Consider the following 24,826-nt stretch of genomic DNA (forward strand, 5'->3'; position numbering starts at 1 on the left):
CAGAATTTTTATCTAACATGACCTCTGACCTTTGACCTCTGGACTCCAAAATCCAATCACTGGTTCACATGTGAGCGTGGTAACAGAATTTTTTATCGAACATGACCTCTGGACTCCAAAATCCAATCACTGGTTCACATATGAGCATGGTAACAGAATTTTTATCTAACATTACCTCTGGCCTTTGACCTCTGGACTCCAAAATCTAATCGCTGGTTCACATGTGAGCATGGTAACAGAATTTCTGTCCAACATGACCTCTGACCTTTGACCTCTGGACTCCAAAATCCAATCACTGGTTCACATGTGAGCGTGGTAAGAGAATTTGTATCTAACATGACCTCTGACCTTTGGACTCCAAAATCCAATCACTGGTTCACATGTGAGCATGGTAACAGAATTTGTATCTAACATGACCTCTGACCTCTGGACTCCAAAATCCAATCACTGCTTCACATGTGAGCGTGGTAACAGAATTTGTATCTAACATGACCTCTGACCTTTGGACTCCAAAATCCAATCACTGCTTCACATGTGAGCGTGGTAACAGAATTTTTACCGAACATGACCTCTGACCTTTGACCTCTGGACTCCAAAATCGAATCAGTTCATCTTTGCATCATTATACATACTTGTACCAAGTGGTACGGAGATCCCTTCAGCCATTCTTAAGTTATTGTGGAAACGAAAACCTATCACAGAAGTGAGGACGGACAACCTGTAAACATTGGGCCTTTGGCGGTGTTTGAACTGCTTAGTTTGACCAGTTAATCCCGCGGAGGGGCTTCTTCTCCTCTGTGCCATGGAACCGAATACAATGTTCTTTGGAGAGTCAGGTGAGGATAGAGACCTATTCCTATTGGTCACCTGAGGATGGGGACCTATTCATATTGGTCACGTGAGGATCGAGACCTATTCATATTGGTCACGTGAGGATCGAGACCTATTCCTATTGGTCACGTGAGGATGGAGACCTATTCCTATTGGTCACGTGAGGATGGGGTCCTATTCCTATTGGTCACGTGAGGATGGAGACCTATTCCCATTGGTCACGTGAGGATGGGGACCTATTCCCATTGGTCACGTGAGGATGGGGACCTATTCCCATTGGTCACGTGAGGATGGGGACCTATTCCTATTGAGGAGTGGTCCAATTGTATGACCATGCATTCTGGCCCTTCAGGGTTGGGATGTGTGTGTTTGATTGACCATGTACTTTAGCATTTGGGCTGAGGTGCATGTGCCGGCTCATAGGGCAGTCTTGTTGGAGTGTGTACTTTGGCCATGGGGTTAAAGTGCACGTCCGAAGTTCTGTTTAAATGGTTGATTTTATTTATTTTTCACCTTTTTTTACCTCCGCCACTGAAGGCGGACGGAGATTATGTTTTTGGGTTGTCCATCCGGCTGTCCGTCCGTGATAGGTTTTCGTCATTGCGATAACTTAGGAACAGCTGAAGCGATCAAAGTCAAACTTGGTACAAGTATGTATAATGATGTAAAGATGAACAAATTAGATTATGGGGCAAGAGATCAAAGGTCAGAGGTTATGTTCGGTAATTTAAGTGATTCTTCATCATTGAGAGATGATCGGTCATATGCAAGAAGAAGAAGAAGAAGAAGAAGAAGAAGAAGAAGAAGAAGAAGAAGAAGGAGGAGGATGAGGAGGAGGAGGCGGCATTGGCTTCACCATCGGCCATACTCAAGAAGAAGAACCACAAGATAGGGCCAAAAAAAACGACAGTATATAGCACGATATCTCAAATATTTATGCATAAATTCGGACGAAACTTGGTGGATGAGTTGGGTCTGTGACAAGTTCAAGCTGATTAGATTTTGGTTCATGTCTGGATACAGATCCGGTCCATCAGTGTGATACAAAAAGTAAACTGAGCACTTGTACAGCTTGGCGGAGGTATCCGCTCTCCTGAGTGCCATTTTAGTGTATATATATATATATTATATATATATATATATATATATATATATATATATATATATATATATATATATATATATATATTTTCTTCTTCTTTCAGCTGCTCCTGTTAGGGGTCGCCACAGTGGATCATCCGTATGATCCACATCGTGATTTGGCACATGTTTTACGCCGGATGCCGTTCCTGACGCAACCCTGGTCGCCTCTTATGAAACAGGGATATAGTACACCTATTTTAACCGGGGCATACACCGGCCCAGTATACTGGTACTCATTTCGCTGACCTCGGAAGGATGACAGGCTGAGTCAACCCCCTGGTGTATTAATTCAGTGGCTCAACGGGGCTTGAACTCAGGACATTTTGGATCCCAAGCCGCTGCCCTAACCACTGCGCCAACACCAGGTATATATATATATATATATATATATAATCCTTCATAAGGAGGAGGGCCAACGAGCCTGAAACACGTGTCCGGGTGGACTGCTCTATAAAATTATCTTCCCGGTAGTGGCTGCAATACAATCCTACAGACACATAGGGGGGTTGTAGCTGTGCTCAGCTCATGCCTAATAGGAAGAGCCTATGCAACTGTTTCGCCAGACGACCCTTAAAAAAAATTGTTGTAAGTGCTAAACGCTGTTTCAAACCCTTCCCAGAGTTCCTCAACAACTATAAGGATGTTCACACATAACACACACGACAATCCCAATGCTATACACTCTCCTCAGCTACTGGACCGGTTTTATCACTTATTGGCAAATCCTCAGCAACAGCGTATACGTTGAGGTTGTTGAGGAACTCTGGGAAAAGTTCGAAACAGCGTTTAGCACTTACCTTGTGTAAGCCTTCTTGGGTTGCTTCATGCAGCTACTTTGGCTGAAGGAGCATGGGAGGGGTCAATCATTTATATAATCCTAGCCACCTGGGTGTACTCGATTTCGGTGAGAGCTGATTGGCTATTCCCTCCATTCACAGATGAGAGATGTGGGTGGGTCTTATATATATATATATATATATACATGTCACATGCGATGCAATTAGGACAGCAGCATGACGCAAAAAAGTATTCCCAGCAAGGCAGCAATGTTCCATGTTCCAGGTAACGAGAACGACGACATAAAGGAAGCAAAAACAAGCCGGACTGGCTCTGGGTGAAAAGCAAAGCATCAAAAATCTAGGTTAAGGTTAACGACGCCGGCTCGATAAAACGCACTCTCACTCTCGGAAGAAATCACTCGCAGAGGATTCGGCTCGGAAATTATTGCACCGAATTCACCTTGCACATTGTACATCAATTGAACGAGCACTTGTACATGCTTGACCGGAGCTGCCAGCCATCAAAATTAGAAAGTTTGTTTGTCGTACTTCGATATTTAGAATTACAGTGCTGTACATATTATAAAATTAACCCTTTACCTCCAACCCTTCACATCAAAATCCACTACTTCCACCAAGTATATTTTTGCATTTACAGTTAAAAAACAAAACAAAATGGTTTCCATTACAAAATATTCCCAATTGATTCAAAAAATATATGTATATATATATATATATATATATATATATATATATATATATATATATATATATATATATATATATATATATATATTCCAAAGATAATTTCCAGGCGATAACATTCCCCGCTTGTTGACGTTCAGACTCGCAAGATGAATAATACGCTGTAAGGGTTCAAAGGACTACTGTAGAGTAGATACACCAAAATATTTAGAACTCATGAAGTAGATCGAGTAAATGTCTCCGTTAATACGGACTTTGATACAAACGTTCCGAACAATGGAAATTTAAACCAACATGCAAATGAGAGGAAAGGAGAAGAGGGGCGTCAAGGGAGAATAAAAAAATGGGGATGTAAGGGGAGGGGGGGGGGGGGAGGCTGGGGAACTGTCAAAGGAAGAGGAGAGGAGGGCAAAGAGGTTGGGATGAGTTATATTAAATGGAGGAGGTCGGAAGCAGGGCAGAGGGAGAGGGAGAAGGAGAGGGCTTGGAGGAGGGAAAATGGGGGGGGGGGGGAGATAACGAAATGTTGTGGTGCACCACTCTCTTAAAATGATACCGAGTAGAATGGCTCTATCTAAAGGCTCCATGTCATTACTCTAAATCTGAACTTAGATTAATGTTTAAAAGGAACATTGTTTGACTCGAGCACATTGGACGCAAATGGACGTATGGATCATCTTTGCACAACCCCCCCCCCCAAAAAAAAAGGATGAGGGTGAGAGAGGGAAGGGGGTGTGGGGGAATGGTCCCAAAAGATTACCCATCATCCTGCAAACCTCTCTCCGCACACGTGAAGCAAGATGGCCACAAAGAAAAGGCATCAATTGCTGTTTAATAACGTCCATAACTTGGATGTAGGTGGAAACAATGCCACGGCACTTAATTATTTCCATCAAGGAGCAAACCGAACGAAGAGAGTGCGCCAAATTAGTTTGCAGCTCGAGAAAAATTGCGAAAAGGGCTAATAGGTGCTGCCCACAGGGATATGGTAGTGAGTGTAGCGTCGTACGCGCAAACAATTACATGCTTCAGCAATGTGGGAGAGAACAAGGTGTTTAGAAAATGCTCGCACATCCGCTTACGCTGCGTATCGAGCATCGCTTTGGTTAATACAGCGCGTCAAACGCTCATGTCGGCGTGCACGGTGCATCTCAAACGCGGATTCTTTCTAATCCCTGCCGGCGTTTGCAGAACAAATTGGTCGAAACGAATGAGGACAGTCATAGTGGTGTGCGAAGAAATATCTTGCACCTTCTCCTTCTCCTTCTTCTCCTTCTCCTTGGGTATGACAAATTGCAGCTCACACATCTAAGTCGAAGTTGGTCAGCCCGATCACAGCACTGTCCGTCACACACGGAACAATAACATTTCACACCAAGGAGGATATTAGGCACAATAAATCCCAACCTATGGCTGGTCATCAGTGCTCGATCCTTTTTGACAAGCGAGGAAGCAGCGAGTCCCATTGCTGAAGTCTTTGGTACGACTCGGCCGGGGTTTGAACCGCCGACCTCGCAGTCGCGGAGTGGATGCTCCAACCATTCCACACCACTGAGGCTGTTAAAGTCTGGTCCTCATAACTCGTTCACTTAGTTATCGGACAAGCAAACAGCATGGAAGCTGCGGTGGAGTTTCAATTGTTGTTATTAATTTTATTTTTGCCAAATGTTGCAAATCTTGCCAATCCGACGAAGGCAATAAGAAGCAAGCGGTGGAACAGATAAAACAGCCATCTACAAAATATGGGCAATACTCCCATCGCAGCAATGTACAACATTCATTGCTAAACATTTAAAATAAAAATAAAATAACGATCATGTCGAGAACAGGAAGCAGGATTCATCCATCAATGGATGCTAACTGCCGGGAAGAAGGGCACCTCGTCACGGTGCAGTAGTGCAGTGTGTACACGTCGAGTCGATTTGAAATCTGCCAAGATACCGTCGCCAGAACGTTGCCCCAGCGTGTGAAGGGCGTTTGGAAATGTAACTCTTTGCCAAAGAGAAGGATATTTTCGGTGCCAATGGCATCAAAAAAATCCCCATGCTTTCATGCCAAAAACAAACAAACCGTCCAACGGATCGACGGAGTGGACCAACAGGGGCAGGGGAGCTGAGCTTACCTCGCACGTGCGGAAGATGATCCGGTAGTTGTACTGCGGTCCATGAGAGCTCTCCTTCTCCCGTCCTTCATCCAGCTTCTCTCGACGCAAACTTAAGGCCACGGGTCCAAGATTGTCATCGACGCCAAAGTAGTTTTGATGCTCTGAACGCCACAACGGATACGAGGGGTTATCAAACGGAACAGTTTTCCAATCCAGCAGACACTATCGAGACGTCATGGCAAACAATGCAATCTAGACAAATGTAGAATCCAGGTTCCTCTCGATCTCACCGAGTCAATTACCCTGTAAAACAAGTTTGAAATGCATGCAATGAGAATACCACGCGAGTAACCTGGACTGAACGTGCAGCCGCTGCACTACAAAGTTGCCATCCGAGGCGGCCCAAGTGCAATACAGACCACACAAGGTGCAAGATCAATGGTTGCATCACTCGTTAGCAGCTTCCTCAATGCTGCTACAGAGATCGACATCGCAGACAGCCAAACTTGCATACACATTGCTCATCGAAAGCAAAAACATCAAACTCATGATAATATGATTAATACGAGTTCTCTTTCAGGGAACTTCAATGCAGGAGGAGGCAATTACCCCCATGAAGTTGCCAACCTATTGTTGTTTGTCCATGCTTTGTTTGGAACACTGAGCATCAAGCGAGGAAGCAGCTTCGGTTCGACTCGGCCGGACTTCGAACCGCCGACCTCCCAGACTCAGAGAGGACGCTCGAACCATTACACCAAGGTCTAGTCAAAATCTCACCCGCCTGCTTCTCCCACCCACAACGGTAGGTCCAAATTAACTAGCCATTACCTAGACAGCGATCATCGGCGTGCTGCAACCAAGTTTAAATAATTTGTCTCACTGGTTCCATCGAATGAACGAGTTGCCACGTCACGGGTTGGTTTCGATCTCGGTGTATTTGCCGACAACTTGAATCATCTACATTGCTGTCGAGCAACCTCAAAGTCCTGCATCACAGAACGTTTGGTATCAATTCTGATTCCGATGGAACAATTCACTGTGTTACAAAGCGTCGGTTCTACCGAAGCAGTTTCTTAGCAACGGTTATCCTGGGTGGTTTACCATTGCCTTCCCAGCAGTAGTTCGGGCAGGAATTTGTAATTTGTTCAGGGTGCCGGGGGACAACTCACCGACTCTTCGCGAAGGACAGCGTGGGATCTTTAACGTCCACCGACTAATGCCGGCAGCCACCTTGGAAGCTCGACTGCTTCGATGCGAGCGTGCGTACCTCGAGGCCGTCCTGCCAGCCTCGTTTTTAATAGTTCATACATTAATAATTCAGTTGCCAGCTTTACTGCGCTGAGCGATTGCTGTGCACAATCACTGCCGCCCCCTATTTTCATCCCTCTTTGAAGGCAAACAAAAATAAGACACAGCGGCAAAATGGAAAAGTTTTAGCAGAGTAAACCGCAGCACTATCCCGAGAAAATGGGAAAATCTCAAGCTGAGTACGGGTCAGTGGATTCACCCCTTGCCATGTCACATTCCCGGGCCTTTTGTGCTCGTCTCTCGTTTTCCTCCATTACCTACACGTGACCGCCCACAGCCTCACCCCCTCTCTCTCTCTCTCCAAAAAACTGGCATTACATTAACGGGCAATTTTAAAAGGCTGTCAAAAGCATCGCACAAAGAGTTTGTTTATTTAAACAAGACGTCAGACCTTCTCCACCTACTCATCGACCGCGCCGCTCTTGGACCGACAGATGAATTTCAGTTGCTGACGCTTAAGAAGCAGAGTCCAAACACTGCAACGATGGAATGAACAGGACGTTGGTCATGGAATGCCAACCACCGTGGGAAACGAGAACAGGCTGACGTTCCGGGCGTTAACCCTTGGTCGGAGCGAGGGCTCACGGACGGATGGTTAACCGAAACGTCAGGTTCTCCATTCTTCCCAAGACGGTGAAGCATCCGTACCTCAACCAATGTCCTGTTCATTTAGTCCAAAAAATGGTTTAAAACCTGCACACGGAGCAAGATGGTGAGAATCAACGCCTCCAGTACACCACAGTATCTAAAGAACTTACTGATAAAGTTACACAAAGTTAAAGCCCGAGGTGGTTGGTGATGTAACTGTTATTTTACTTGAAAAAACAAACAAAACAAAAAAAAATCAATGAAGTTTATTGGGTGCAAGTGAAATTGAACGCATCACATGGGGCTGTTGGTATGTGGAACCATCTAACGGAAGGATCGAGGTCCATTGTAAAATGTCAAATGAGAAAGAACCGAGAGCACGTACGGCTCGGCTAGTGGGTATCAACCGCCTTTGTTTATCGGTCAATTGCGGCGTACTGTATTTAAAATAACATCGGCGTCTGGTTCTTCATAAAAAAATACTTTCTCAAATTCCAGGAGGACAAAACAAATAATCTATCAACTTTTCTGATGGATCTGTACAAAGGTTGTTGGCATCATGCCTGGGTGCCCAGCAGAATAGCCTTTATCCAGCGTCCTTGGGCAATTTGTTGTTTTTAATTTGTTTACAACCGAAGACGTGTAAGTACACCACAGTGGTAGGTTAGGAGTCAAGTACCACAAACCAGCAGTCTGATCATTTCTTCGGATCCAAAAAGTCAGTAAATGCCCTTTTTCGCATGTAGGGTGATCCGTCAATGCGTGCCGCCCCTCTGATGAACATGTTACACCGGGCGTCCCGTCTGCCGGTATTACTTGGTGGACGTTAAAGATCCCACGGTGTCCTTCGCGAAGAGCATGCAAACTTTCGCCGACACCCCGAAAAAAGCAATTACCTATCCCTGCCGTGACCTACAGGGGGAATAGCATCGGTGGCACAGCCACACCATCAGCAAGTTATGCTACAAAGGAGGAAGAACAAGAAGTAGCATGTTGTATTATATCTATGTTTCCCAATGAGTCCAATTGTGCCCCAATGGGAAGCCAAAGTTAACAGTGGTTCACACATCAAAGGAAATCAAAATCAAAAGTAATCATCTTGTTTCCTAAAAGCAATAAACACCAATGGCACGACACTTGGTGCAATTCAATAACCGAGGCATTTTTAAACCCTCACTTTCAAAAGATGTCATATTGGTCTTTATAATCTTACTGTGCATAATTACCTCCGCTACTAAGGTGGACACCGAAGGTGGACGGACGGTATGTTTTCACCTCTGTTTGTGAGCAGGATATCTCGAAAAGTTGCGGATAAGTTGTGACAAAACAAATTTGCTGAGTTGGTTTGGTGACAACTGAGAACAAACACATTCGATTTTGGTTTTAATCGGGATTCAGATCCGGCCCATCAGTGGGATGGATACAAAAGGTAAACCGTTCAGCATGGCAGAGGTATGCGCTCTTCCGAGTGCCGTTATAGTTCGAGAAGTGTCTGTTGGGTCGCCGAAATAGGTGACCCTTATTGTCAGTAATTCTGTCTGTTTGTTTGGATGTTTGCTCGTTTGTCATCAGCATAATTGGTAGTAAACGTGGGCGGATTTTGACCAAACTCGGGTGGTAGGTACATCTTATGACCTCGTGCTTTGGAAATTGTGATGGTTGCTAGGGACGCTTTGGTTCCCTAGCAACAACCGAAAAACCTTCAAAATCGGTACCGTTCACGCGAAATCAATTCCGAAAGCCATTATCCCACGTAGGGTTATGAAATTTAGCACGAATGATCTACAGGTGATGCTCTATCAAATATATTCCGGTTTCTATGATATATGGAATACTTTACCCGCAGCGCTCCCTACAATTACGGAATGGGCAAAAATTGAAGGCCCCCGAGCGACCAGGTGAGTGCATCGATACGAATGAAACTTTGCAGGTTCATGGTACTCAATGAGTATCACAACTTTGCCTCAGGACATATTGACCGATTTCGCTTAGGTCAGGGGTCAAAGGTCAATTAATGCAAAAATCGATAATATGCGAGAGCTGGTGGTGCCTTTGCGCCAAATGCTACTCCTCCTGGGGTTATGGTCGGATGGTCATGAAAATTCACACTAATCGTCTGGAATACATTGTGCACAAACGATAGAGCCGGATTTTCGATTTAGATCTTTGTTCACCCACAGCACCCCCTCGAACTTTGGGGATTTCCCATTTCAAACCGCATTTTCGGTACTTTCATTCAAATGGATACCGAGTAGTTATCAGTAGATGGAACTGGATGAGATTTGATATGCAAAATCTTAAGGTGATTCCCTATCCGCTATATGACATCCATTTTGCTCTATATCTTATAGTTTCCATGCTTGGCGACCTATCGCCGCCTTCCGGCTTGTCTGTCTGTTTGTTTGTTTGTTTACCCCGTGCGTGTGGCACAAAGTGGGGAGGAGGGGAGTGGAAGCAATACGGGATTTTCAAAATGATGTCTGAATGTTAACGAGGCCTTTCATGCATGTGGTGTGTGTGTGTGTATGTGTGTATGTGTGTGTGTGTGTGTGTGTGTGTGTGTGTGTGTGTGTGTGTGTGTGTGTGTGTGTGTGTGTGTGTGTGTGTGTGTGTGTGTGTGTGTGTGTGTGTTTACAATGACTCGGTTCTGATCGCTGGGAACTTTTATCCTGCCGTCGCTAGCACAAAATCTGTCATTCAAATAGTCTTTTAAACATGATTTTCAGCATTTATACGAAAGAGCGGAAATTTCAAAATGGTTATCCATAATTGTTCTGTTCCTGAATGAAAATCGGACTCGCAGAAATATAGGAAATGTGAGACATGTCCGTGGATGAGGTGTCGGGTTTGTACCATTTCCTGTTTGTACAAGCGAGTGGTTGCCGTGTATATAACTAAAACACACACACACACACACACACACCTGTCGGATTGGATGAGTATGTGAAAAGATCATCGGACGACAGAATCCAATTTGTATGCAAACACGAAGACAGCAAGCCAGAGAAGGTATGACTAACCCACCTTGCAAAAAGATTCCGAAGACAGGTGCTAATAGAACATGTCACACATGAAACCAAAACGGCAACGGATACAGCCCCAGCGATTGCAAAAAAGGTGAAATACCAACAGGTATACACTGACAACTGGGAAAACAATAAAGGAGCAGGAAGGTATTTCAAAAAAAGAAAAGAGTTGGACAGATTGGGAATAGACAAAGAAGGCTTATTGGAATGGATAAGAAGAAGAAGCTCAACTGGGATGGAGAACAAATCGTTATAAATGCCCAAGACCAAATACACGACACGGATGGCTTGAAGAAAATGACAGGACTGACTGAGTCGGACAGGTGTAGATTTTGCAAGGTAGAAACCAAAAGAACAAGACACCTCCGTTCAGGATGTAAAAAATAAAACTCGTGTCAGAACAGCTGGACACACAAAGGCACAACAACGTATGTAGAGTAATCCACCGGCACATCTACAAAAATCTCAACATCCCAGTCCCAGAAAACTCATGGAAACATGAACCAAAAACGATCATTGAAAATAAGGAAGTGCTCACGTATGACCTGATGATCCCATCGAAAGTGAATATAGAAAACAAAGCATTGCGACCGGATATAGTACTTTGAAATAAAAGAGAAAAAAAATGGCATTGCTAATTGAGGTTTCAGTTCCCAGTGATTTTTGGCCGAAACGACGCAGAAATCTAAGAAAATGACCAAATACCAAGATCTCAGTAATGAAGTGAAAAGATCCTGGAATTTGAACACCAAAATTGTACCAGTGAAAATTGAAGCAATGGGAATGATGAAGAAGACACTTACATCTTAGAAACCATCGATGGGAACATTACTACAAAGGAACTACAGTTGGAAGCTGTCCGGGGCTCAGTGACGATCCTGAAAAGAACCCTCGGAACGAAACTTTGAGAACAAAACTTCACACCTTGGTCCACGATTCGTGACCACGTTTACCGAAACGGAGGTGGATACTTCGAGACCTGGGAGGACTCCGTTCCGCCTTCTGAAACCCGCCCACATATGGAGATAACGAATAACACACACACACACACACACACACACACACACACACACACACACACACACACACACACACACACACACACACACACACACACACACACACACACACACACACACACACACACACACACACACACACACACACACACACCTTTTTAACAACAGATGCAAAAATGTCGTACAAATTTCTCTTGTAGCCTCAGAACCAAACTAACAAACTATACATTTATTCATCATTTTAAACTAACCCTGTGCATTCACAAGCACTACAAGTGACCTTTCTATCAGTGTCAAGAACGACCCAAAACCAGATAAGGTGTCTCCCTCTGGGAAGTCGACTCGAATGTTGGTGATGACTGCATCAGCTTTCCAACTGCAGACGTCGATCAAATAAATCACCAAGCCTGGTTTATTTAATGGACATCTGCGTGTGCTAGTGGGTAGGCCAGGTCAGGTATGGGAACATGCGCCGGAGCAGCACGTCAAGTATGGGATGGTTTGGGTGGGAGGATCGGAGGGACATCATCCTCATGAAATATTAGTTCATCTATAATTATTTTACAGGTTCGCGAAGTAGTTTCACAACAATCCCATTGCTCACACAATCCAATCTATATCCATATAAATAAAAGGATGGTGTCTGTCTGTCTGTCTGTCTGTCTGTCCCTGATTCACTTTCTCTCACCGCTTCGTGCATCGTCACCAAACCTCATCAGGCATAATTAACAATATCTTACAATTCCACTTACGGCATCCAATCCAAGTTTACTTAAAACAATTATTTCGTTCAGCTGAGTTGAAAGCAGATTTTAACAAAGCATTCAACATGCTGGATGTCGTCACGGCATTCCAGTAGGCAGCACTTCAGGCACAACCCTCACAGGATGGCTGTTGTCCATATTATTCCAAGCATCATGGGTTTGTCATTGCTGTTGTTGTTGTTGTTGTTGTTTAGTTAACCCTCAACCTTCCCATCCTATCAAATCCCTGTTCCCATCATACATCCTCGAGAGGTATATCAGCCAGGTGGACAGTGCTAGTGCCACCACTGCCATTCCGTCACGGAGTGGTTGTTCACGGCCTTCCAGTTCAATCAAATATCATATCCCTCAATCACCGTCCTCGATACATAAACAGTATCCAGGAATCAATGAATAATTTGAAAATAGTTTATTATCACTGAAACAGTCGAAAAATCCTCCAGTAATCCTGAGAATTACGATGAGAAAAGGAACCGCTCGCAAACGTTGAAACATTACGTGTGAACGGAGTGAAACGTTCACCCGAACTCCGAACCACCGGAAGAACTGAGAACCCTGTGCAAAGTTAGTCTTTCACCTGATGTGACAACAACATAATTCGTTTACAACTGAACCGCTTTTCCACGCGCATTTTAAAGAAACATTTTTTTTTGTATTATTATCAACACCATAAATAAACCAATCAGCAACATGGAAAAAGGCAGGACGATGAAAAAGGGATAAACAGGACGTGAAGCAAAAAGGGAAAGGAAGAGCATCTTACTCACAACTTCCTGGTATTCATAATTGAGGATCGACAACTCCTACAGCAACCGTAACCAAGATATAAACCTCCTCGAACAAAAGGAATATTCATGCATATTCCATAGAAGTGTGTACTTCATGCCCCCCACCCCCCTGGGGGATATGGGGGGGGATAGTGGGGTGATGGAAATGAGGGAACAACATTCTACCAGAGTTGAGATAAATTAACAAATCCAGCAATTTCCCTTCCTTTCGAGAGTAAGAGTTAAAGCCAAGATTGCAATAACACAAGAAGGTTTGAGGTCACACGGATTAAGACTGCATCGGCCAACTTTGATTACTTTTATCAGGGCAGAGAGAGCGGAGCGGCACAAAAAAGTCAAACTGACCTCACTTTTAAAAGGCATTCTTAGATTATGAAAACGCCTAAGGAGGTGCACGTTGTTGAAGAATAAAATAAAATAAAATAAAACAAGACGCGTCCACTAGGACGTATGGAACTCCCAGACAACGCGGTGAAATAATAAGGTGCAAAATTAAATTTATAATCCTATTCATTTCTCCAAGCACCAGCTTTTCCCTGGGTGAGAGGAAACATCTCATCGATATTCATTTTTAAGTTTAGTCCACAAATATTTGGTGAATGAAACTCTTCCTTTTTGTAACAACCGTCCCAGACATTGCGTTGAAGTCCATTAATAACTGGAGAGCATCTCGAAACGCAAAGGCCGCCGCGCGTCCGCTTTGTACTCGAACTAAACCTGACGACAAACGACAGTTAAAATAAATTGTACATTTCATTAATTTGTGTTCTCCGTATTCTCATAATTATGGTTTTGTGGAAGATTTCATGACAAAAGCTCGATTGGTAAGAAAAAAGTTATGGCCTGGACAAACGCACTGAAGCTCAATGGGAAATAGACACTCGCGGAAATGATTAAAAAAAAATACGGGCCGTCTCATGCTTGACGCGCTGCGGCGGGTCTAATACGAGCTATTTATAGTCACCATGACTTTGCCCTTTGACATTTTGACCCAATTTTAAATTGTTTTCTCCATATTCTCATAATAAAGGTTTGTTGAAAATTGGATGACAAAAGCTCAATTGGTAAAAATGTTGTGGCCGAGACGGAAAGACAGACACGCGCACGCACACGCAGTTGCAAAATCTCATCTCACGCTGCGTGGAGGGGGGAGGGGGGGGACAGGCTAATTTATGTAGCCTGAACACCTCCCTCCCTCTTTCCCCCCAGCAATGTGTACCCCACTATTTTTCCACATCCTCAGAGAAGTCCTACTTCTCGTGTCACTGCTTAATGCTGCTGTACTTGACGCTTGGACTGTAAAACGGAGAGGGCACGGACAAACAATCCTAGGTTGGCAAACATTGCGCAGGCTTCAATGGGCTGAATGGCCTCCTTATCCTCCTCCATTGAAGTTCTTTGGAATATAACTCACATTATTTTTATTATTACAGCACAGAGATATGATGCCCCTTGTTTGGTTGACTCGGGACAGAAACCAGAACGACAGAAGGAAGATCGAGTACAGATTTCCACACATGTACGTTATGAGGGCGAGTCAAAAAGTTTCCCCATGAAGGAACGTTTCTGAACCAGCGGAACACTGCATGGATGTTAATCCTCTTCTGTATGGTGTCAGCATCACACATTCACTCCAGGAACAGGTGGGTTTCTGGAGTGAATCCGTGATGCTGAGAGCGCAGCGATGCCGCTGATGCAGTGTCCCTGTTACCAGTAAGCTGGTACCCATTTTGTCGACCTCGGAAGGATGACAGGCTGAGTCAACCCACCTGCCACATTTACTTCCGAGTCCAACATTTGGTGGCAGTGCAGTTGTTAGAGCTCATTTTGACTCGGTATTGGCCTACAATCTGAATGTTGCCGGGTCCGAACATTATCTTGGATTCTTGGACATGTGACGTGTTTCTCAAACACAGAACCATTTGCGGATCTCTGGAGACATGAGTGAAACAGAGATATTTTGTTGTGAGCGAAACATGAGCGCCAAATGAAAACTGGAATCAAATTGAGAAAGCAGTCCAGCTCAAATGATCTTTGCATTTCAATGTATGGCTGAGAAATAAAAATCCATAAAGTAGCAAAAAAGTACAGAGCAGTTATATATATATATATATATATATATATATATATATATATATATATATATATATATATATATACATATATATATACATATATATATATACACAAGCCGGTAGGCAGACATGGGTAGTTGCTTACCCAATAGAACCTGACGCGATGGGCCCGTTCAATGGGGAATGACCTGAGGATTAAGCTCAAGAAAATTCATGATTCCAGCTTCAAGGGTTAATGCTGCAGATTGTTTTTTTGTCAAAATACCCCCACATTTAGAGGTTTTTTGGCCGTTGCTTGGCAACGGAGGGGTCCATAGAAACGGTTCGTCCTCACACATAACTAGGACATACCATGAACCTCCCATACCAGTTTCATGTATATCGGACTCAGTCTCTGAGATATAACGGAACTTCGTTGTTTTTTTATTGTTTTCGACCTTGTTTCAGTCAAAGTCTATCTTCTCCGACAGTTTCCATAGGATCCGGCTGGAAATTTTTGACAATATGGCTGAATGTACTGCCCGCAGTCGCTCGTGGCCCGATTTTTGATTTTCGTAAAAATTAATTTTTTTTATGATTTTTCAAAAATTTCAAAGTCCCTTTGCTAGGCAACGGTGGTGTCCATAGCAACGGTTCTCATTTGCACACAACGAGGTCATGGTATGAACCTACCAACCAAGTTTCATCGAAATCGCCATTGTATTAACTGAAATCGTCATTTTAAATACTGATAATAAGGGGAGAACAAATCTCAAATTTTTTTTATTTTTTTTTTCGACTAGATCGACTACCCAATATTTTTATTTACAAGATCTAAGGCTCGACGTGGAGCTGCCACACACACATGGACATACAGACGAACACACGAGTCACAACACAGGACAGTTACTCGAGACCAAAACAGCCACTGAGCTTCGGGGAAGTGCCGTCACTTCCTGGGGTACTCTGGGTACCGGCGACACCACAACAATGGTGTCACATTTCTCACCATACTCAGCAGGGTATAGTATTACCTAATGAGGAATTTCCTCCTCTCCATGGATGCAAACCCGTGGGGATTGTCCGTGCTCTATCCTTTTCAATGCTGAACGTCAAGCAAGGAAGCAGCACACACCCTTTTTTAAAAGTCTTTGGAACGACTTGGCCGGCGTTTAAACTGCCGATCTCCCGGACTCAAGAGTGTACGCTCTAACTTTTACACCACCGAGTCTTTAAGGTAAAAGCAGCCACTTTGGTGGTGGAAATTAAATAATTTAGCAACATTCTCAAAATCCGGAGAATCCCAGGGTCGTTCATGTCTTAAAATTCCAGACAGTGTTCAGTTAATATATACTCAAGTTTTTTTGTTTGTTTGTTAAATAGGATAGAAGTTCAATGAAGAGCTGTATGAAAAATGATTGAAGACTCTCAAACTGAAAACGGCATGGTGGGAACAATGGATGGAATCAACAAAGCATCGATTGAACAATGCCAACCGGAGTGGGAAGCAGGAAGCTGTCGTTTGGGGGGCATCAACCCTTCGTCGGAGCAAAATAACTCGGCGGTTTGTTTGCATACCTCAATCAACGTTCTGTTGAATGAATTCATGTGGTGTTCCATCTGTCTGCTAATGAAGACAGACACTGGCTTTTACGATCAAGACTAGTTTTCCATCATACTTTGAGTCTCCTATGACCTCCAACCCCAAGATGGAGGGAACAGATTGACAGGGACAAAATGAACGCACGAGTTCAGCAAGATTAGGAACAAATGGAGCTGAATATGTGGGACGTACAGGGGGGGGTAGACAGAGTTGGGAGCGCATGGCACGAGAATTGCATCTGCAGCCCCCCCTTGTTGCACTTCCATAATTTAAAGGTTATGTCGGAGATCGGAATAGCATATCGAGCTTACCGTGCGGTACTGCAGTTAAAATCCTGTGCCTTAAAGAAGCGTCAAAGCGCGACGTTCAAAGAGCCGAGAAATTATTAGTTATTGTTGGTCTCCACGAGCTCATTGAGCACCTCTTGATCACCGTCATCATCATGAACACAACTCACCACTGGGAGTGAGGCGGGAGGAGACGGCGGAATTTTAGTTTGGAGCCCTAAATAACATGCACTGAACACAATAATAAATAACGAGAGAAAGAAAAGGGACCGGGATGAGTGGGAAAGGCTTTCATTATTGATAACATTTTCGTCCATCCATCATTGAGGTTTTCATTATCGAGTGGGTGAAAACTGCAAAGGGGATGAGGAACGAAACCGGGCAAGACCAGACGAGACGCGGAAGGATTACAAGATCACCAACTTGTCTGGGGTTAATACAACGATATACAGTGCAAAGAAAATGAGACACAGGAAGAAGCCATTTGGCTCATCGCTGTTGTGCTGCGTCAGAGGCCCAGCACCTTCATCAATCAAATTTCCTCATTACCTCCGCCATCGAAGGTGAAGGTGGTTATGTTTTCACCCCTTTCTGTCTGTTTGGCTGTTTGTTTGTTTGTCTGTGGAGAGGATATCTCAAAAAATTGTGGACGGATCCGGATGAAACTCGGTGGACAGGTTGGGCGTGTGACAAGGTGAAACTTGGTGGACAGGTTGGGCGTGTGACAAGGACAAAATGATTCGATTTTGGTGAAGATCCGGATCTGGATTTCGATACGATAATTATTTAATTATTAGAGTGATTCTTCAGCATTGAGAGATCGGGCCAAAAACGATACAATACTGTACAGCATGATATTTCAAAAAATGTATTGGGCCCGATATGTTCTCCTGGATCAGACATTACGTGGTGGAGGTACGCGCTCCACCGAGTGCCCTTCTCGTTTTCCATGTCATGCCGTGAATTGTTCAAACTAAACACCAACGTACATTTTATGCCAGAATCATATAGATGTTAAATTCAATTGTTATGAACTGTTAAGCAAAAGTTAACTAATTTACAAATATCTGATTATATTTTTGTTAAATGGCACCGTATTTTCCGGTGTATAAACCACGGCCGAGTGTTAACCGCCCCCCATGTGTTTCACCCTCAAAATAAATGAATATGTCGATCATTTTCTTTTCTGATCTCGATCTAAATACATTCGTACATTAACTTTGTACAGAACAAAGTGACGGAGGTATCAACATGCTTACTCCCATGTCCGCTTAATGTCATCTAACAGTCTCATTCTCATTTTCAAGAAGTTGAAGAGAGAGGAGACGATACTAAGAAGTTTTTTTTTTCTTTCTTATTTTTTAATATTATAAAGAGGATTTTTTTATTTTTTTGGGGGTTGCTCGAAAAAGGAAGAAAAGGGATTCCTCCCAGTATCGAACATATTTATTGTGGATTTGTGGCCCTGAAAAGGGCCGTTTGGGTTTGATGAAGCTTTTCAGCTAAACCCAAGAAAATCCTCCTCATTGAAGACGGCACTTAACTCCTTGTCCGAATCAAGGTAGAACAAGTCCTCATCGCTGTCAACATCTCTGTCACCATCATTTGCAGCCTCCTCCTCCCAAATGATGTCGTCCTCTGTGCCGTCCATGTTGTTGTTGGAGATGCAGCATTACAGAAATGCTCGCTTGATGATTTCCGACGGTATCTCCTCCCACACATTGACGATCCAGCCGCAGATCATCGGTGGTCGACCTTTCTCATCCTCCCGATGAACGCCGGCAGTCTCGCAGTCACCATAATGCTCAGCCAACGTAGCGACGGCAGTAATGGTGAAAGTTCAACGACGATGCATGTGGCCAATGCTACTCGGAATCCGGGTCGAAAATCCCGGCGAGAAACACGTCATGAAATGTCGATTTTCAACTGATGAAAATACCAACTCCGGGAAATAGGAAAGTTCGCCTGTGGTGGTTCCACAGAGATGCAGCTAATGTTCCTCGAAACCTCGGTCGAATATAACCGAGCAGCACCGGTACTTCTCAAAGCTTCACCGTCCCACGTGGCTCCGTGCTCTCGTGAGATTCTCATTCTTCCTTTTAAATCCATTTCCTGCCCTCGTATCGAAAAGTACTCGGGGTTGATTGGTTGTTCCGAGTTTTAAACGCCCCGCTATCCAGCGTTTCCTCGCACAGCGTCAGCATGGAAGGAACAAGCTTGGTGGATTCATTCTGCCTGCATCGGATGTTCATGCAGAAAATGATGCGTGTAAAAAGGTAGTCACCACCACGAGTCCCTCGTCCTTCCACCTCTTCTGCTGCGCACGGACAATGACGCTGGCTGGAAACTTGTCTTTGGGCAGCGTCTTCCTCTTGAACACGACGTACGAGGGAAGCTTGCCACGTAAGCTTATTTGAGGTGGGTGCTCCGTTATTAGACTCCAGCTATTGAGAATCATTCTTCTTTTGATGTGAGACAAGGTCTTCCTCTTCTTTTGTGTTTAATGGTGTTTTTCAGAGCCACGAGGCTCTATACACGTCACACACCTAAACTCCGGGTGTCTCCAGACGTTTCTGAGTGTGACTTTTTAAATTTCCGCACACGGTTAATAAAAACGCACTCCAAACTCTTAACCTGAACAGATTTTTAAAAATTTAAACGGCAGAATTGATCTTAGCAGCAGTTCCGACTGCTAAAAAAAAAAGTTGTTCATTCGGGATATAATTGAAATTCAGCATTGATCATTTTTAAGACCGATTTTTTTTCCGATGACCCGTGTATTAACCGCACTCCCCCAACTTTTACCTTTTTGCCGATAAAAGTGAGGTTTATACACCGGAAAATACGGCACATCGAATGCTTTTTGTGAATAATGATGAAAAGCAGATGATGAGCTGCATAATAAGAAATAAATCCTGGTTGCTACACACAAATTATATAACTAACATACAGGGTGGAACAATATTCTGGAATCAAAGGTTTATATTTGAGTAAATGTTCAAATATTAATCCGTGGTGTGCCTTGCATTTATAAACTTGTCGTTTTGTTACATTCTTGTTACATTCCTCTCAAATTTTTTTGTTACATTCCTCTCAAATAGGTTCTTTCAATGCCTCGATTGTTCACGGATGGTTGGCATACACTACAGATTTCAGACGAAAAAAAAAAAGAAAAAAAAAAAACAATGAACCTACGATTCCAGAATTTTGTTGCACAATGTGTAAAATTCATTATAACCACTCACTCACTGACATTAACATTTGGGACCTTCTGGGTGAGGAAGAAAGCTGAAAATTCACGTGCCGACGGATATCGAAGGTGATACACTGGGGAGGGGATCAGAATCCACGGAATGCATCTGCAAATGAAAAAAAAAGAAATGGAAATTTTTTTTTTTTTAAACATAAATGCAGGTGAGCGACCCCGAGGCAATGAGGGAAGCACGGTAATTTTGCATGCCAACAGACATCGAAGCTGGTGCACCAGGAAAAAACACCAACAAACAGAACCATCGGAAAGCGTTCGTAAATGAAAATATAAATAAATGAAAATAAATAAATGCAGGTGAGCGACCACAATGGGGAAGCACGATTAGTCATTGCGTATCATGTGGAAGCAATAATACGCTAGTGTGAGTGTACATATATATATATATATATATATATATATATATATATATATATATATATATATATATATATATATATATATGAATATATATATATATACATATATATATATATATATATATATATATATATATATATATATATATATATATATATATATGTTGTATCGTGATTCGTGAGGACACCAGATCATATCTGGAAACCGCAAGTGCCATCGGCAACATGGACCTCCCAACACCACCTCCAGAGTAAAAACACACACACACACACACACACACACACACACACACACACACACACACACACACACACACACACACACACACACACACACACACACACAAAGACTGAAGTTGAAATATAAAATACAACCCTTATCCCATTGAACGGTTTTAGTAATATATTTGAAGCACTTTAACTGATCAGTAAGCATCCCCAAAAGAGTTCCAAATGCATTTCCGAGCATCGAGAGCGGCAGTTTAACAGACTGAGAGCCAAACAATCCCCAGAGGTCTGCAGCGCAAGGGCCGACACCTTGCTTTTCTCTGTGAAGACGCCTATTTTTCATTCAACATTCACTTTTTTCAGGTGTGGAAAACCCTGCAGGTGCTAACCGGCTTGACGCTGCTTCGTTTCGATGATTTACTGGAATGAGCACATCCAAATACGTCGAAGGCCAATGTAATACAGTTGGCAGGAGCTTTCATTTTAGAAAAGGATGTTCATCAAGGAAAGAAAATTCCACTTGAAAAATAAAGTTAAACTAGAACGCCCTCGAGGGAGGCGCTTGTAAGAAGTCTTGGTTGTTTTGTGATTGTAAGAAGTCTTGGTTGTTTTGTGATTGTAAGAAGTCTTGGTTGTTTTGTGATTGTAAGAAGTCTTGGTTGTTTTGTGATTGTAAGAAGTCTTGGTTGTTTTGTGATTGTAAGAAGTCTTGGTTGTTTTGTGATTGTAAGAAGTCTTGGTTGTTTTGTGATTGTAAGAAGTCTTGGTTGTTTTGTGATTGTAAGAAGTCTTCGTTGTTTTGTGATTGTAAGAAGTCTTGGTTGTATTGTGATTGTAAGGAGTCTTGGTTGTTTTGTGATTGTAAGAAGTCTTGGTTGTTTTGTGATTGTAAGAAGTCTTGGTTGTTTTATGATTGTAAGAAGTCTTGGTTATTTTGTGATTGTAAGAAGTCTTGGTTGTTTTGTGATTGTAAGAAGTCTTGGTTGTTTTGTGATTGTAAGAAGTCTTGGTTGTTTTGTGATTGTAAGAAGTCTTGGTTGTTTTGTGATTGTAAGAAGTCTTGGTTGTTTTATGATTGTAAGAAGTCTTGGTTATTTTGTGATTGTAAGAAGTCTTGGTTGTTTTGTGATTGTAAGAAGTCTTGGTTGTTTTGTGATTGTAAGAAGTCTTGGTTGTTTTGTGATTGTAAGAAGTCTTGGTTGTTTTGTGATTGTAAGAAGTCTTGGTTGTTTTGTGATTGTAAGAAGTCTTGGTTGTTTTGTGATTGTAAGAAGTCTTGGTTGTTTTGTGATTGTAAGAAGTCTTGGTTGTTTTGTGATTGTAAGAAGTCTTGGTTGTTTTGTGATTGTAAGAAGTCTTGGTTGTTTTGTGATTGTAAGAAGTCTTGGTTGTTTTGTGATTGTAAGAAGTCTTGGTTGTTTTGTGATTGTAAGAAGTCTTGGTTGTTTTGTGATTGTAAGAAGTCTTGGTTGTTTTATGATTGTAAGAAGTCTTGGTTGTTTTGTGATTGTAAGAAGTCTTGGTTGTTTTGTGATTGTAAGAAGTCTTGGTTGTTTTGTGATTGTAAGAAGTCTTGGTTGTTTTGTGATTGTAAGAAGTCTTGGTTGTTTTGTGATTGTCAGAAGTCTTGGTTGTTTTGTGATTGTAAGAAGTCTTGGTTGTTTTGTGATTGTAAGAAGTCTTGGTTGTTTTGTGATTGTAAGAAGTCTTGGTTGTTTTATGATTGTAAGAAGTCTTGGTTGTTTTGTGATTGTAAGAAGTCTTGGTTGTTTTGTGATTGTAAGAAGTCTTGGTTGTTTTGTGATTGTAAGAAGTCTTGGTTGTTTTGTGATTGTAAGAAGTCTTGGTTGTTTTGTGATTGTAAGAAGTCTTGGTTGTTTTGTGATTGTAAGAAGTCTTGGTTGTTTTGTGATTGTAAGAAGTCTTGGTTGTTTTATGATTGTAAGAAGTCTTGGTTGTTTTGTGATTGTAAGAAGTCTTGGTTGTTTTGTGATTGTAAGAAGTCTTGGTTGTTTTGTGATTGTAAGAAGTCTTGGTTGTTTTGTGATTGTAAGAAGTCTTGGTTGTATTGTGATTGTAAGAAGTCTTGGTTGTATTGTGATTGTAAGAAGTCTTGGTTGTATTGTGATTGTAAGAAGTCTTGGTTGTTTTGTGATTGTAAGAAGTCTTGGTTGTTTTGTGATTGTAAGAAGTCTTGGTTGTTTTGTGATTGTAAGAAGTCTTGGTTGTTTTGTGATTGTAAGAAGTCTTGGTTGTTTTGTGATTGTAAGAAGTCTTGGTTGTTTTGTGATTGTAAGAAGTCTTGGTTGTTTTGTGATTGTAAGAAGTCTTGGTTGTTTTGTGATTGTAAGAAGTCTTGGTTGTTTTGTGATTGTAAGAAGTCTTGGTTGTTTTGTGATTGTAAGAAGTCTTGGTTGTTTTGTGATTGTAAGAAGTCTTGGTTGTTTTGTGATTGTAAGAAGTCTTGGTTGTTTTGTGATTGTAAGAAGTCTTGGTTGTTTTGTGATTGTAAGAAGTCTTGGTTGTTTTGTGATTGTAAGAAGTCTTGGTTGTTTTGTGATTGTAAGAAGTCTTGGTTGTTTTGTGATTGTAAGAAGTCTTGGTTGTTTTGTGATTGTAAGAAGTCTTGGTTGTTTTGTGATTGTAAGAAGTCTTGGTTGTTTTGTGATTGTAAGAAGTCTTGGTTGTTTTGTGATTGTAAGAAGTCTTGGTTGTTTTCTGATTGTAAGAAGTCTTGGTTGTTTTGTGATTGTAAGAAGTCTTGGTTGTTTTGTGATTGTAAGAAGTCTTGGTTGTTTTGTGATTGTAAGAAGTCTTGGTTGTTTTGTGATTGTAAGAAGTCTTGGTTGTTTTGTGATTGTAAGAAGTCTTGGTTGTTTTGTGATTGTAAGAAGTCTTGGTTGTTTTGTGATTGTAAGAAGTCTTGGTTGTTTTGTGATTGTAAGAAGTCTTGGTTGTTTTGTGATTGTAAGAAGTCTTGGTTGTTTTCTGATTGTAAGAAGTCTTGGTTGTTTTGTGATTGTAAGAAGTCTTGGTTGTTTTGTGATTGTAAGAAGTCTTGGTTGTTTTGTGATTGTAAGAAGTCTTGGTTGTTTTGTGATTGTAAGAAGTCTTGGTTGTTTTGTGATTGTAAGAAGTCTTGGTTGTTTTGTGATTGTAAGAAGTCTTGGTTGTTTTGTGATTGTAAGAAGTCTTGGTTGTTTTATGATTGTAAGAAGTCTTGGTTGTTTTGTGATTGTAAGAAGTCTTGGTTGTTTTGTGATTGTAAGAAGTCTTGGTTGTTTTGTGATTGTAAGAAGTCTTGGTTGTTTTGTGATTGTAAGAAGTCTTGGTTGTTTTGTGATTGTAAGAAGTCTTGGTTGTTTTGTGATTGTAAGAAGTCTTGGTTGTTTTGTGATTGTAAGAAGTCTTGGTTGTTTTGTGATTGTAAGAAGTCTTGGTTGTTTTATGATTGTAAGAAGTCTTGGTTGTTTTGTGATTGTAAGAAGTCTTGGTTGTTTTGTGATTGTAAGAAGTCTTGGTTGTTTTGTGATTGTAAGAAGTCTTGGTTGTTTTGTGATTGTAAGAAGTCTTGGTTGTTTTGTGATTGTAAGAAGTCTTGGTTGTTTTGTGATTGTAAGAAGTCTTGGTTGTTTTGTGATTGTAAGAAGTCTTGGTTGTTTTATGATTGTAAGAAGTCTTGGTTGTTTTGTGATTGTAAGAAGTCTTGGTTGTTTTGTGATTGTAAGAAGTCTTGGTTGTATTGTGATTGTAAGAAGTCTTGGTTGTTTTGTGATTGTAAGAAGTCTTGGTTGTTTTATGATTGTAAGAAGTCTTGGTTGTATTGTGATTGTAAGAAGTCTTGGTTGTTTTGTGATTGTAAGAAGTCTTGGTTGTTTTATGATTGTAAGAAGTCTTGGTTGTTTTGTGATTGTAAGAAGTCTTGGTTGTTTTGTGATTGTAAGAAGTCTTGGTTGTTTTGTGATTGTAAGA

General features: G+C 41.9%; 1 protein-coding gene across 23 annotated transcripts in view; it reads right to left on the minus strand.

Annotated features, from left to right (window-relative positions):
- LOC147023891 (signal-induced proliferation-associated 1-like protein 2) overlaps window positions 1-24,826 on the minus strand; it is a 389,701-nt gene that overhangs the window by 123,421 nt on the left and 241,454 nt on the right. For all 23 annotated transcript variants that reach the window (XM_085889827.1, XM_085889829.1, XM_085889825.1 and 20 more), the window contains one exon: window positions 5,581-5,723. In XM_085889827.1, coding sequence (XP_085745953.1) covers window positions 5,581-5,723 — 143 coding nt within the window. The remainder of the gene's footprint in view (window positions 1-5,580; window positions 5,724-24,826) is intronic.

This window comes from Eptatretus burgeri, chromosome 7 (assembly GCF_056783735.1).
Source record: "Eptatretus burgeri isolate ZD-2024b chromosome 7, Ebu_testis_v1, whole genome shotgun sequence".
NCBI lineage: Eukaryota > Metazoa > Chordata > Myxini > Myxiniformes > Myxinidae > Eptatretus > Eptatretus burgeri.